Source organism: Hibiscus syriacus, unplaced genomic scaffold (genome assembly GCF_006381635.1).
Source record: "Hibiscus syriacus cultivar Baekdansim isolate YM2019G1 unplaced genomic scaffold, ASM638163v2 tig00109908_pilon, whole genome shotgun sequence".
NCBI classification, from domain to species: domain Eukaryota; kingdom Viridiplantae; phylum Streptophyta; class Magnoliopsida; order Malvales; family Malvaceae; genus Hibiscus; species Hibiscus syriacus.
Genome location: NW_024062525.1, coordinates 99740 through 113939, shown reverse-complemented (window position 1 = coordinate 113939; position 14200 = coordinate 99740). Strand labels below are relative to the sequence as shown.

General features: G+C 36.6%; 2 protein-coding genes and 1 pseudogene across 3 annotated transcripts; 1 reads left to right on the top strand and 2 right to left on the bottom strand.

Moving 5' to 3' along the window:
• Nucleotides 1-677: 677 nt before the first annotated feature.
• Nucleotides 678-2319, bottom strand: LOC120210081 (annotated as a pseudogene).
• A 490-nt stretch (nucleotides 2320-2809) lies between these two features.
• Nucleotides 2810-6279, top strand: LOC120210097 (CCA-adding enzyme-like). Its single transcript, XM_039208904.1, has 14 exons — nucleotides 2810-2923; nucleotides 2959-3061; nucleotides 3131-3250; nucleotides 3349-3446; nucleotides 3723-3806; nucleotides 3987-4120; nucleotides 4264-4337; nucleotides 4577-4621; nucleotides 4714-4823; nucleotides 4905-5012; nucleotides 5051-5110; nucleotides 5211-5272; nucleotides 5439-5751; nucleotides 6067-6279. Exons 1-14 carry the CDS (start codon nucleotides 2846-2848, stop codon nucleotides 6262-6264), a joined length of 1587 nt encoding a protein of 528 aa, XP_039064835.1. The 5' UTR covers nucleotides 2810-2845; the 3' UTR covers nucleotides 6265-6279.
• A 1514-nt stretch (nucleotides 6280-7793) lies between these two features.
• On the bottom strand, nucleotides 7794-12886 carry LOC120210096 (auxin response factor 2A-like). Of its 2 annotated transcripts, none has more exons than XM_039208902.1 (15): nucleotides 12144-12886; nucleotides 11928-12040; nucleotides 11645-11740; nucleotides 11504-11560; nucleotides 11245-11403; nucleotides 11070-11154; nucleotides 10833-10923; nucleotides 10569-10733; nucleotides 10280-10399; nucleotides 10050-10125; nucleotides 9782-9953; nucleotides 8772-9694; nucleotides 8491-8681; nucleotides 8222-8401; nucleotides 7794-8118 (listed from the first exon to the last, which is right to left on the bottom strand). In XM_039208902.1, exons 1-14 carry the CDS (start codon nucleotides 12289-12291, stop codon nucleotides 8242-8244), a joined length of 2556 nt encoding a protein of 851 aa, XP_039064833.1. In that variant the 5' UTR covers nucleotides 12292-12886; the 3' UTR covers nucleotides 7794-8118; nucleotides 8222-8241. The 2 variants fall into 2 exon arrangements, with proteins under 2 accessions (XP_039064833.1, XP_039064834.1); XM_039208903.1 differs by having other exon boundaries at nucleotides 11245-11400; nucleotides 12144-12291.
• Between the last annotated feature and the right edge of the window lie 1314 nt (nucleotides 12887-14200).

The window sequence follows — 14200 nt, the reverse complement described above, 5'->3', positions numbered from 1 at the left end:
ATGCAGATGACAGAAGGTCGATCTCTGGATACTGTGTGTACAATGGGAACCACCTGCTGGCATGGAGCTCAAAAAAACAGCGCGCAGTGTCCAGGTCCACTACCGAAGCTGAATACAGGAGTCTCGCGGATGCCACTTCTGAAGTTGTATGGATTAAGGCTGTGTTGCAAGAGATGCATATTTCGCTCCTTGAAGAACCTAAGCTTTGGTGCGATAATACCAGTGCAGTAGCTATGGCTGTAAACCCCATATTGCATGCAAAAAGCAAGCACACCGAGCTCGATCTGCATTTCGTACGAGAGAAGGTGGCAGCACATGAAGTGCAAATCAATTATGTACCAACAAGTAGCCAAATTGCAGACATACTAACTAAACCTCTTCCCTTGGTTAAGTTTGATTTGTTCAAAAGTAAATTGTGTGTCTTTGAACTAAAGGATGTTTGTAAGAAGCAGGGTGAATGTTAAACCACTTTCGGTTAAGTGATTAGAGTTGGTTAAGTAGTTGATTAGTTGTAACAGACTTGAGCCATAGTCTTTAAATAGCTGCTCTACCAGTGTATATTCATCAGTTCTTTGAATAATAGCTCATTATTCTTTTTTCCTTCGTCTGATCTTTGCTTCTTCCCTAGTTAACACTTACTAGTACTGTATCAGATGTCTGTAGGGCAGCTCACAGCATTAACTACTTGAATGGAAAGAACAGAAATTGTCGTTGAGCCCGGATGAATTGAGAAATTTTTTCTTTTGGTCCTCCACATCCCATAGTACACTTCCATTATCCTGAAAATTTGTGTTGTCAACTTATTCATAATACATGTGTATGTAATGTGTATGTATGTATGTATGTATACTGACCTGAGGTTGAGCAAAGACAATAGGGTTTTGGCCCTGGTGAAGTAAAAGAGCAAGTGAAGAGGAGGCATTTAGGAGAGGATAGTTACTAGATAGGGAAAAGGTGGAGGTAGTTGAATCAACAAAAGTTGAAGCTTGAGTGGGATTGCTTTGTTGCGGACATGGTACTAGTACCACTGTTGTTGTTGATGCTTCACTCTTCACTCTCTAAAAAAAGAATTACACATGTCAGAGACAGATTTTCATTAGCTTTTGTAATAAATTAATGACCATTTGATCTCCTTTTTACCTCTGGTTTCACCGTTGAAGCTTCCAGGTCCACTCCAAAATCATAGAACATGGGACCACAGAAGCAAGCTTCATTGACAGAATCTATAAAAAAAACACACCAAAAACAAGATTATTTTGTAGCAAATAACTGTGAAAGAGTGGTTAATAATTTGTATACCTCTGCTTGATTTTGCAAGGACTGAATGTAGTTGATAGTTTCATCCAACACAAGTGCCTTTCCTGTTACCTATGTTCATGCAAAAGAACCAGACATGAAAGCTATCTGGAAAATGTTCTCCTGACAAATGAACATAACTGCATACCTTTTCACACCCTGGAACCAGACATTGCAATATCTTCATCCTCTCACTGATCTTCTTTCTTCTTGCCTGTAAATCCATTTACAGAAACAATCAATGATTGAAAAGGATAAAGGACTTTGAACCCTTAAAATAATTGAGTAGCTAAAGTACCCTTTCTGCTAGACTGTGACTGTCGGTTGCTTGGCCTCTCCTTGCTCTTACATGAACGAAACTTGTTGGAGGCTCTTGAGGAGGTTTCTTTTCAATTTTCATACCATTTTTGCACTTATTTTTCACTCCCTTTGCATCCTAATCGGAACAAAGAAATAAAAAAAAAACAGGATAAATTAGAAACCCATCATTGAAAAGCTCCAGAATTTTACTTTGAAGCCACCAAGCATATCTTAGATTTAGCAGGATTCAAGGTTGTCACATTTCTGGTCCGCCGTTTCATATATTCAAGCTTATCCACCACCGTCGAATCGCCACCGCCGGTACTCTGTTTTCTACCCTCCGATGGCTCATTATCAACAACGCAGCTACTCTCACAGCGGTTGGGGTACTCAATAAGTGAGTCGTGGAAAAGATGATGAGGTGAGTGAAATTGAGAGAAATAATCCGAGTTGAACTGGTTTCCATCATCCATGATAGAGGAAGAAGGTTCCATGTTCGGAAAGTAAATGGAGTTAAGAAGAAAAGGGTGAGAGAGGTATGAAAAAGGTGCCATAAGAGAAACTGATGGGAGAGGGCACAGAAACTGATATGGAAGAAGAAAGCTGATGAATTGAATTGAAGGAAAGTGGGTCTACGAGGAGAAACAAAGATGCCGTAGGTTTATATAAACACGAGAGCGAGAGAAAGAATCAAGGAAGACAGGGTAGTTAAATTTTCTAGAAAAAATCAACAGTGTGAAGCTTTTGTTTTCTTTTTCCAGCCTGATTACAAAAAGAGATGCCTCGTTAGAATCTCTTTTATAGGCGATTCTAAGTTAAAATTTTAGTACAGACAACTGAAGAATAAGAGACTGTATTAAATAATCATTCATAATAAGAAATTTTTGATACATTAATACAATCATCTAACTAAACATACTGATTAGACGAAGAAAATAAAGAACTATTAGCACCAGCAAACGAAGCCAAAGAGTGAGCCACATGGTTCCTCGGAAGGAAATGTGAATGCCACATCGTTAGCTTAGAAAAGTAGGAATTGTAGCCCAAACCCTAAACCCACTTTTATCCCATTCCCTCAAATATTATGGGCATAAAGCTGTAGACTTCGTTAAATTCATAAACACTCGTTTTTACCGTTTAAATGTCTCAAACTTTAATAAAAACCATTTCTTCATCTTAAACCTTCAACCTTTTGTGAACCATTGGCTAAGGTTTAAGGCCTAACCTCATCCTACATGGTAAATCATCCATGGCGGTTTCAGGGTCAACCTTCGCCTGCAAGCATCATTTATCTCTTCGCCCTCCTCTATTCCACTGCTTTCGCAAATTATTTCTCTCCTTTTAAAAGTCATTTCTTTGTAGATTCGGTTCAATTCCGTTGCTGCAATCGAGACGCTTGATGAACCAGTGGATTTTATCAAAGATGACAGCAGTCAAGGCCCTCATTTTTCACCTGGAAAGAACGGTATGCCATAATTTTAATGTTTCCGCATTTGGTTGTACCATTTTTTTCCTGAAACTATGGGTGTTGAAGTGAGTGGAGAAGAAATCAAATTGCCACGCTGGAAGAAGCTTAATTCTCTGGATCTTGGAATTAGCTCTTCAATGATTTCCAATCCAACAAGAAAAGTTCTTAATGGGCTCAAAAGAGAAGGTATTATCATATATGTTTCTATTGCTATATGTGTGGGAACGAAGCTTGTTTTTTTCGTAAAAGTTTGGAAATCTTAGGACTTTCTCTTGTGCATGTAGGATATGATGTTTACCTTGTAGGAGGTTGTATTCGGGATCTTATTTTGAAGCAAACACCGAAAGATTTCAATATTATCACTACAGCACAACTCATAGAGGTTTCTGTTGTTGATAGCTTTGGTTCTTAATCTTGTTTTGGTTGTTATTTTATGGTTATTTTTATCTTACTTGAATGTTTGTTTAATATATAGTACATACTGATATTGTTGGTGAATCGGCATGCTAATAGCTATAATTTTAGCATTGGATATGTTAACACTTCATACATATCTCAGAACAAGCATGGTATGATGTCGGGGACTGGGTGATACCACACAAACAGAATCTCTCTATTGTTAGCGTCATGTCTTACGGTTGCTGTTCTAAATTTTCAGGTGGTGAGTGCATTTTCACGGTGCAAAATAGTCGGAAGGCGGTTTCCAATATGCCAAATGCACATCGATGATACAACAGTGGAGGTTCATTCTTTGCTATTCTTATCTTTGACTTTTATGAACTCTGGAGACAGCAATTCAAAATCGTGTTTTTCTTCCAGTTTTATGCTTGTTGATTTTCTCTTGATGATGACTATTTCAATTTTTTTTTCCTGTTTTGTTTTTAATGCTTTATTTGTGTTTCGAATTCTCTTTACAATTTAGGTTTCAAGTTTTAGCACGTCTGCACGGAATTACGATAGGGGGCTGACCTATGAAATTGAAAGACCTGCTGGCTTTGACGAGAATGATTTTGTTCGATGGAGAAATTGTTTGCAACGAGATTTTACAATTAACGGGTTAATTTTATGACATTTTGAACTTATGATTTATGTACTGCAAATTGTTCCCATTTTATTTACATCCTATGGCTTTAATTTCTAGTATTCATGGTAGCATGCCATTTCATCATTCATTCTGAGACACCTATCGGTTTTTACAGGATAATGTTTGATCCGTATGCAATGATAATTGACGACTACACGGGAGGAATTGAAGATATTAAAAAGGCTAAAGTATGTATTATGGTTGACTCCATGTTGCTCCAACTCTTTGTTTTTCGTAAAATACATGTATTCAATGCATAGGACATGACCTTAAAGGACCCTCCAAATAGATGGAAAAACTTAGAAAGAAACGAACACACTTATGTTGTGCACATGCCCTTATCCAACTCTCACACCTGAGTTCAAGTAAACATTAGGTGGTTGTTCCTTTAGTTGCTATGGAAATTAGAATTAATTCACATTCTCCTTTACGAACTGTGATTCCTGCAAGTACTTCTTTTCAAGAGGACTGTGGTAAGTTTCTTATATGGAGGTTCAACTCAATTGCTTTCCATCTTGTAGTATAGCAACTGCCTTGAGAAAATCACACCTTGCTCTCTTTGCAGCTAGGATACTACGTGCAATAAGAATTGCTGCCCGGTTAGGCTTTAGTTTTTCTAGGGAAACAGCTCATTTTGTAAAAAATCTATCTTCCTCGATATTGAGACTGGATAAGGTATACAGAAAGTTTTTCCCAACTTTTTAGTTAAGTGAAACTGTTGATTCGCTGATCTCATCCACTATTGGTAATGTTTAGTCAAGGCTTCTGATGGAAATGAACTACATGATGGCATATGGTTCTGCAGAAGCATCTTTGAGATTATTGTGGAAATTTGGACTCCTAGAGATACTTATGCCTATTCCGGTACTGAACTGAAAATTTGATACAACCTCATCTTTCAGGCAGCATATTTTGTTCGCAATGGGTTCCGGAGGCGTGATAAGAGATCTAATATGCTCTTGGTAATTTTTGTTATGTATTTGTTTTGGTTTGGGTTTACTAACTTACTTGCATCAATGTGGTGGTATGGAGTGTGTTAATTTTCTGATGTTCTGTTTGCAGTCATTGTTTTCTAAATTGGACAGACTTCTGGCACCAGACAGACCATGCCACAGCAGTTTATGGTAAGATTTAATGGCAAGAAAATCCTAAAATCCCTTCCATCAATATAATGCAGTGTCAATATTCTGGAATCTCGACGATGATCGTCAATTAGTTCCTTTTTTTCTTTTTCGGGTGTACTTCATTGAAGCTACTTATCCCTAAAACATCCTCTTACTTCTCTAACAGGGTTGGAATTTTAGCATTCCATAAAGCACTTTCAGACAAACCTAGAGATCCTTTGGTTGTTGCTGCATTTAGCCTGGCCATCCACAATGGCGGAGATATATCCGAAGCTATAAATATTGCCAAGAACATCAAGACATCGCACGATAGTAGTTTTCATGAACTATCCGAACCACGGAATCCAGGGAATCGAGCATTAGTAAATGAGGTGATGGATCTTGCTGCATCCGTTAAACGCATTTTGTGCCAGATGACAGATGTGCATTACGTCTCGCAAGCGATGTCGGCATACCCTCAAACCCCGTTTTCAGATCTCGTAAGCATCTTTTTTCGTGTTTCCTTTCTATTCGATTTTATGGAAAACACACCATGATAAAACTAACATGATATCGACAGTGAACCCGAACAAACATCTTATTTTTGTCCCGTTAGATGTAGTAGTAAGCAATGTCTATTTTCCGCTCGCTTCACCAATTTAAAGCATTTCTTGAGGTTGAGTAAGGAAACCAGCAGTTGATTGGGGGAGTAAGGATTGAGTCACTGGAAGTGTTAATAATCGCACCACTGGTCGTAATCCGCATTTCCTCTAAAAGGCATAGCTGATTTTTTTCCCCGAATCATTCTTGTGCAGGTATTTATACCCCTGGCATTGTATTTGAAAGTTTGCAAGGTCTTCGAGTGTGTGACAATGGGTGCAGAGAACGGATTCGTAGCGATGCGAGGCAGCCGGATAGATTACGAGTGGCTAGCATTAGGCAGCCTCGGGGAAATTCGACATACATTTGCTAGAGTTGTTTTCGATACGGAATACCCTATAGCCCTAACCTAAGCTAAGATGCTGCATTTGAAGTGGTTGTATGCAGTAGAAACGAAAATACCAAGTCTTTAAATGATTAACGTATGCTAAAGCCCATTGGTTTCTTGTGTATATGCCCTGGCACAAGCATATGCGGTATACCAGAATATATAAAACCATTAGATTACATATAAACAAATGATTATTTAGTATTGATTCAATAAAATGTTTGATATGATTTTTTTTTATTAAAAATAGAATATATTTTATTTCCAGTATACCAAAGTTATAGAAAGTCAAAACCCAAACCAAAATGTTAACCTGTGAGATGAAGCAAAAGCAGAATACAAACTACAAATGTTGAGCGTCTAATTGTACCAAAAATAAAAGTTAATATATTTAAATATTATTAAAAATTATTACTTAACTACAAAATAATTAGGTATCGCACTACAAATAAATACAAAAATTAAGGCTTAATATAAAAATAAGTGTCCAAACTATATCGTTTTTCTTAAATTAATGCCTAAACATTTTTCAGTCAATTCAGGTTTCTAACGTTACAAACATTGTTATTTCAACCGTTATAAAACTCTATTAAGTGATACATCATACTTATATAATTTTAAATTTTCTTTAAAAAATATTTTTTAAAAATAAAAATTAAATTTCCCCCGAGTCCCATCTCCCGCCCCCACCCCACGCATCCCCCTACCCTCGCACAGCACCAACCACGACCAGCTAAAGAGGTTAAAGAAGTTTTTAGGGATTTGAATATTTGATATTTTAAAGACCCAACTTTAAAATTTAAGAGATAAAGGCAACAATGAATTATTGGTGGGCTCGTCGAGTGATTGATTGCCGAGTTATTCGATGACGTTAAAGAGCTACGACCGATGTAAATAGAAGAATCGGAATTAAAAAAAATTAAATTTTGGGACTTATAAGATTTGAGAAAAGTTTTTTTAAAATATTTTTAAAAATCCATAATTATATAACAATTTTTTTAACGATCATTACATACACCTAAAGTGATAATATTTGTTGTATTAGATATCTGGATTAACAAACAAAAAAAAAGTTAAACACCAATTTAAAAAATATATATAATTTAAACGCTTGTTTTTATTTATATTAAGCCTATCAAAACATATATTTACACCTCTGAAAACCATACATTTTGGTAGGTTGGTATATTGTGGGCATCGTTTGGTCTACTATTTGATCAAATTTTTGACATTTGGTCTTCAAATAGTGACATGTAAATCTTCTCACACACCAAAAACATGTAGCACGCAAGCTTTTTGACATGTATAAACTCTCCTAACACGTCTATGTCAGTGCTGATTTTTTAGTCGAGATTTGATTGCCCCGCAGTTCAGGCATTTACCAAGCTGCCGGACACAATGGGTCTGACGATCTCCTTGTTTCCTGGAAAACAATAATGCGAGGATCGATGGCAATCACTTATCAGATCTGCCACATTGCCCATTATGATCTAATCAATGCTACTTGGAGATTATTTCCCGGGATGATATAAAACATAAACCAACAAAATGACGTGCTTTAATTGGAACATTAGACGATGTATTAACTTGCATTCACAGGCCGAAATGCGACCTCTGTACATGGGGAGTAGGGGGAGCTGCAAAAGCAACGGCCGGTACAGCCGCACTCAAAAACACAGATTCGGGTTTACATAATTTATGCATATAGAGAACATTTTAAACTATGACCTCTGCAGCATGTCCAGAATTTCACTATACTACTATTCTGGTTTAGAAGATCAACTTGCTGCCAATATAGACTCCCATGTCACAAACTGATCTAAGCTTATAACCAATTGGAATGCCAATATAGCGCTCCTAATGTCTCTTTAACAAAGGGCTGAAACAAGAAAAGAACATGTCACTAGCTGTGCAATAAGTTTCCCCTATGCTGAAACGGAAAACAAAAGCAAAAACGAGGAGGGCATATACACCAACATTACCAAGAACCATTAAGAAAAGCCTAACAATTCTCTGCGCTAGATGTTATCATTTCCACTCCATCCAGGCCTCCCGCGGAAACTGAATTGTCCTCACCCTTTGAGCTCATTGATCCTGGCTTCATCTTCTGTACCTCCTCTCTAGTGTAGATACCAATCTTGCGAACCATCGCACAAAATTCCCTAATTCAAAAAATAAAAAGAATTCAGTATTGCCATCCAACATATTAAACAAGTGAAATGTCTCATAGAATGAATGCAAGAATACTCACTGCCAGGGATCATCTCCAACAAGCATCATATCACCCTCGTCATCAGTATAAACCACAAGCCAATTCCTTTTAGGGGCCATTAACTCGCCTCTAAATTCAAATAATCGATCCAGTTCAGCAATAAGTTCATCGTAGTCGTGGAACTTGGAAAGATCCACAGACCTACCAAGAGCAATCCCTTGCTTGTGAACCTGAAAAATAAAGATAAACAGATCCAAGTTACTTGTAGATTTCATAACAGCAAGCACACAATATCAGGACAACAAAAAAAGAAAATGAACCTTAGTACAACTCCTAGTTGAAGCACTAAACGGCTTGCTTTGAATCTCTCGTGCATGAGGTTGTTTCTCCAGCTCATTAAAATTAGACAAGTCCTCCACATCCACTGATTGTGAGACCTTTGAGTTTTCAAATCTCTTGTCAGATTCAAAAGCTCGAACATGGTGTACTGCAGCTTGCATATGACCCACAGGCTTATTCAACGAATTAACACGAGAGAAAGTGGGCTCCAATGCAACAAAATTCCTAATGAGAGGAATACCAAAGAGCTTGCAGTTTCCTTCTCCAGATTTTCCATTCTCGTGTTCTTGTACCAATGATGTAGGAACTAAATCTCGAGATTGGACTGGACTCTTCTCATGATGCGAATTTGGGGGAGGCATCAACCAGTTTCCATTTGAGTGTTCAATTTTATGGCCTTGAAGTACAGGATAGTCACCAAAACCACTACATTGACCATTTCCTCGGGGTTTATAAGGCACGCTAGAACCTTGCCTTGGCAGCATTGCATTTGTGTCGGCCAATTTGAGTGATAGACCAGAAGGGCCGAGGGACCAAGAGCCAAACTTCCTTTCTTGATCTACTGCTTTTTCTTTCATAGTCTTACCAACCAATAAAGTTTGATCAACCAAGGACGAACAATACCCATGTGAGGAATCAGCATTTGATCCAAACCCTGAGAGTAGATCTGTGTATGTTGGTTCATGCCTCCTGGAGGACATCCAATTCTCTGAACCAAATCTTCTTGAAGCAGAAACCACATGAATCTTCTCATTATCTACAGGTGGCCACATCACCGACTTTTCAGCAGTGTCAGACTCCATACTCTCTGCAAAGTTGCCTCTCAAGGTCAAGAAGTCTTGACCTTGCAAGACCCTTGACAAACCACTAGCTGTTGAAGGGTCTCCAGTAACTTTGGATGAACCTAGACATGAATTCAATCATTCGATCTTTCTAGGTGAGATACTACATGAAAATAAATTATGAGACCTTCAATTCAGAAAGGCCCTACCTTCCCTAGTTAGCACAGAGGAATCAGGGGATGAAGGTACTGCATGGGGTCGAGGCCTTTTGGCCCTGGGAATTGGAAGGGGATTCAAGGCTGAAGGAGCCAAAGCAGGTTCAATTTTCCAAGGAGAAACTCTCTCCGGACGAGGTATGTTAGATGTCTCATCCCATCGCACCTGCAAGGGGTAATTAAACAATGTTTCAGAATCCGAGTTGAAACATTCTACCATTTAGTTCAGTATCCTAAACATGTCAAATTAAATAAAATATACCTTGAGGCATCTCCATTTGGAATCCTGCCACCTTTTCGGATCAGTATCTTCTATTCCAACTATTGTTCCAGTAAACCTGTAATATAAAAATTCAGCTTGCTCCCATATCATGTTTGAAAATGGTTGCTCTCGTGCAGTAAAATACTATTGACACTTAAATAAATTATTGTTTTAATGCAGCCATACAAGAAAATAGCATCTTCACAGAGAAAGGAAGACAGAAGCTATACCTCTGTTCAGGAGCTTCTTCACCTTCAAATCTCATTTTGAATCTCATCCCTATAGAGTAATTATTCTTTAATGACTCCATGCACTGATCAAATGGAACAATAAATTCGGCTGGGCTTGTCCTATAACAGAAAAAGTATAAATACAAGAACCTACAACGAATTCTTCTACCAAATAGCAATTTTACATTTGAGAACTCATTAATAAGTGATCTCTTTGGAGAGCATTAGCATATCGATCCAGGAAAAATGATAAATCGTGTAAGAAAAAAAGGTAGCAAGATCTTCATACCTAGGTTTGTAATACGCAGTAAATATGGTTCGTGTTGAGAAGGCATGCCACGCTGTTGCAAGCACACCAAGATGCATGCTATGACTTGATATTACGGATGGAGGAACATTGCCCTGCTGCCTCATTGCTCTTCTTACACCAACACGTAATTCTCCGTTCTCACCTCTGAAGTTGCAAATCATTTCCACGTTATTACTCAAGCTCAAACTAAGAAATTATTTTGAAACACCAAATTTCAGAGCACATGCGAGGAAGCATGCAAACCTTAAAAATATAAATGCATCCCCTGCAACAAGCCTCTTGGAACTCACAAAAACACTCCAGCCATTTTGAAGCAAGTGTCTTCGTGGTTGACCTGACATGCACATCAAAAAGTGAACCAAATTATATAAACAAAACGGGATTAAAATGTAATAATGAGAACAGAAATAAAATATATATATAATGACCCGCACTAGTACAAACAGTTCATGTAACACCAACAAGGTTTAAAAGTATTACCCCTGAAGATATGCCGGAATCGCCACTCATTTCCATGCAAATCCTTAGCAACCAATTCCTGTGTTGGAGGTTGCCGTGACATGTCCTGTTAAACAAGCTCAAATGAATCATACCCTAATAATCACATAGGAAAGAAGAAAAGGAACTATGCATCTGCATCAAAGAAGACACAAACCAATGGTGGAAGACATTCATCAGCATGTCGCCTGAGCACCGAAAACCCACCATGGGTGCTAGTATCGGAGGCAGTCAAGGTCTTGCAAAAGGAATGAACATCGAACCGTGGGGGTTGAGGAACGGGAGGCTCCTTGTCCAAGGTATTCTCGTCTTGCTGCTAAGATATAGAGAGTTGAAAGAACATACTTATTAGAAATTCAACTCATCATTATCTTCTAATCATAACAAAATACATAGAAGTAGAGACCAGAACTTACTGTAGGTTCAGGAAGCAGAGTCACTTGTGCAAAAACTTCATCAGTATCAGGTTCAACCTAAATAGTTAACAGCAAAAGGATATCAGTCTCATTAGAAAAAACAAAAACCATACAAGTTGCAATAAACAGGTGCAAAAATACCTTTAATTGAACGTTAATCACCCGACAAAGGATTTTCGATGGAAGATTATACACTGGCATATGCTGGTCTGAAACCTGATTAGTAGAGGCCTCAACCTGATTCACCATAAACATGTGGTTAATAGTAAGAAAAAGAAAATCCAGAAATATACATGAATATAAAACATGATAAAGGGAAAGATCCGCTTCAGAAAAACCAAATTCATTCACCAATAAAGAAAATTTAATACCAACATGAAACGAAAGAAAGAAAAAAAGCGAGAAAATGGAGTAGAAGAGAAACCTGTTCTATGTGACCTTGGGGAAAGTAGAACACGCGCTCTCCTTCGCGAGGGACGGTCACCAGAGGTCCGGCACATGCACGCCAAAGCTCCGCATACAGCGCTGTTTCCGGGTCTATATTTTCCAGACACGAAACGAAACCGAAATAAACATAAAACGGCAAATAAAAAACTGAGAACCCGATTAAAGCCGTAAAGGGAAGAAGAAGCCATTATACCTCTGACGGCAGCTTGACGAGTCGACAGACCGTTTTGCCCTTCCATGGTGTTCCGAGCATCAATTGGCTTGCTATAACCAGAAGAAAAGCTTTCTTCTCCTCTTCCGTTAACACAATTTCCTTTCATTGATACCTCCGTAATTGTCATTTTTTTTACTTCAACGTTTCCAAATGTTTTCAGCTCAGATCTCTCATCCGATACTCTAAAATTCCCATAAAACTAAAAAACCCTAGCTCGAATTCAACGCAAATTACCAACACCGCTCTCGTTTAAAAAAAGAAAACCAACTATCCCTTAGAAAATTATCAAATCGACCAAAACAAGCCTGTATTCCTCTCAATTCACTACCAATCTTCTTGATTTATGCAACAATCAATCAATTCTGATTTATCGGTCTTCCTTTCCACTTTTTTATCTCTAGTCACTTTCACTCTTCCTCTTTCCTTCTGCCAAAAAACCAACAACTCACTGCTCATCTCTAAATCTCCTCATCAACCTGTACAAATTGCAGCAGATGAGCCGAGATATCAGAGCTCGTACACTCGCGCAAAGAGGAAATTTCCAAAAATAACATAAATAAATAAAGCTTTTCTCTTTCTCTCTGGTTTCTCTGTTTTATTTTTTTTTCTCGTCTCTGTTTGTCTGTGTGAAAACTGTGAAGCAATGGCAATCTTTTAAACCGCTGTAAATTCGTAACCCACTAAAACAAACCGGCATTACCGGCTACACCCGGTGGACTTATCAGCGGGGACGAAGGAGTCAAGGCCCATACCCGCAAAGGGGACCAGATATATAGTTCATGCAAATAAATAATTTTTTAAAAAGGATTATTGTTAATTTTAAAAAAAACCATTTAATAATTTTGTTTATATAAAAATTGAACTTTTAAACGAGAATAAATAACAGTGAGGGTTACTGAGTGAGAAATAGAAAAATAGCATATTTGAGAAATTATTTAAAAAAATAGAAGTTTTTTTAATAATTGTCAAATTCATTTTCATATATTAACGTTTGCGTAAGTTAATAGATTTAACGCTATCTTATTATATATTTATATTTTTACTCATTAAATGTAAAAAATATATATTTTGACCACTTGATTTATTAAATTTTAGTCACTTATGTCATATATTGTTACATTTTTATCAATGAGTCATTAAATATGTTAATTTAGTGATGTGACACGTTAATAAAATTAATTATTTTTAATTTTACCTCTTAGTTTTAGGTATGATATTAATTTAATCTATAAATTTTAGATGAAAATATCATTTTGACTCATTAACTTTAGATAAAATATCAAATTGATCTCTAAAATTGATCTAAGTCTCCCATAGCCAACTGCCACTCACCGATGTTGTCATCGAAGGGCATTATCTTTCATCATCGTCAAATGTTAAACCATATAATTTTAGGTTTACTTATTTTCACCTCCTAAACGTCAATCTAATATATATTCATCGGAAAAAGCCTCAAATTTAACAATTCTAAAATATAGTCATTTTACTTCTTTTTAAATTAAACAGTAATAATAAACTTATCATTAATACTTCTTTTAAAAATAAAGACACGAAACGACTAAATTTTTATCATAACCAAATCTATAAAAAAATTATAATATTGTTATGTTATAGTTATTATGTTATGTTTATAACATTAGTTATAATTATTTTTACATTTATAAACATTATGCAAATTTGGTGACACGTGTTGAAAATTAAGAATATTCAGGGAATTGAATTTGGGATCTGAAGAAGGATCAGGCCTAATTACTAGGTCAAATCATATATTTGTTCCCGTAATGTAAATATTTTTTAATTTTATATATATTTAAAATTATTAAATGACTAAAAATAAATAATTGAGATTAATTCATCATTATTTTTTGTGAATATTTTCCTAACTCATATTGTTAATCTCAATCGTGTGTTTTTATTCGCCTAACGACCTAAATCTATATAAAATTCAAAGAATTACATTGTATAATTAGAATATATGTATATATATATATATATATGATTAAGTAGAGAGGTAATAAAATCCTATCCCAATAATA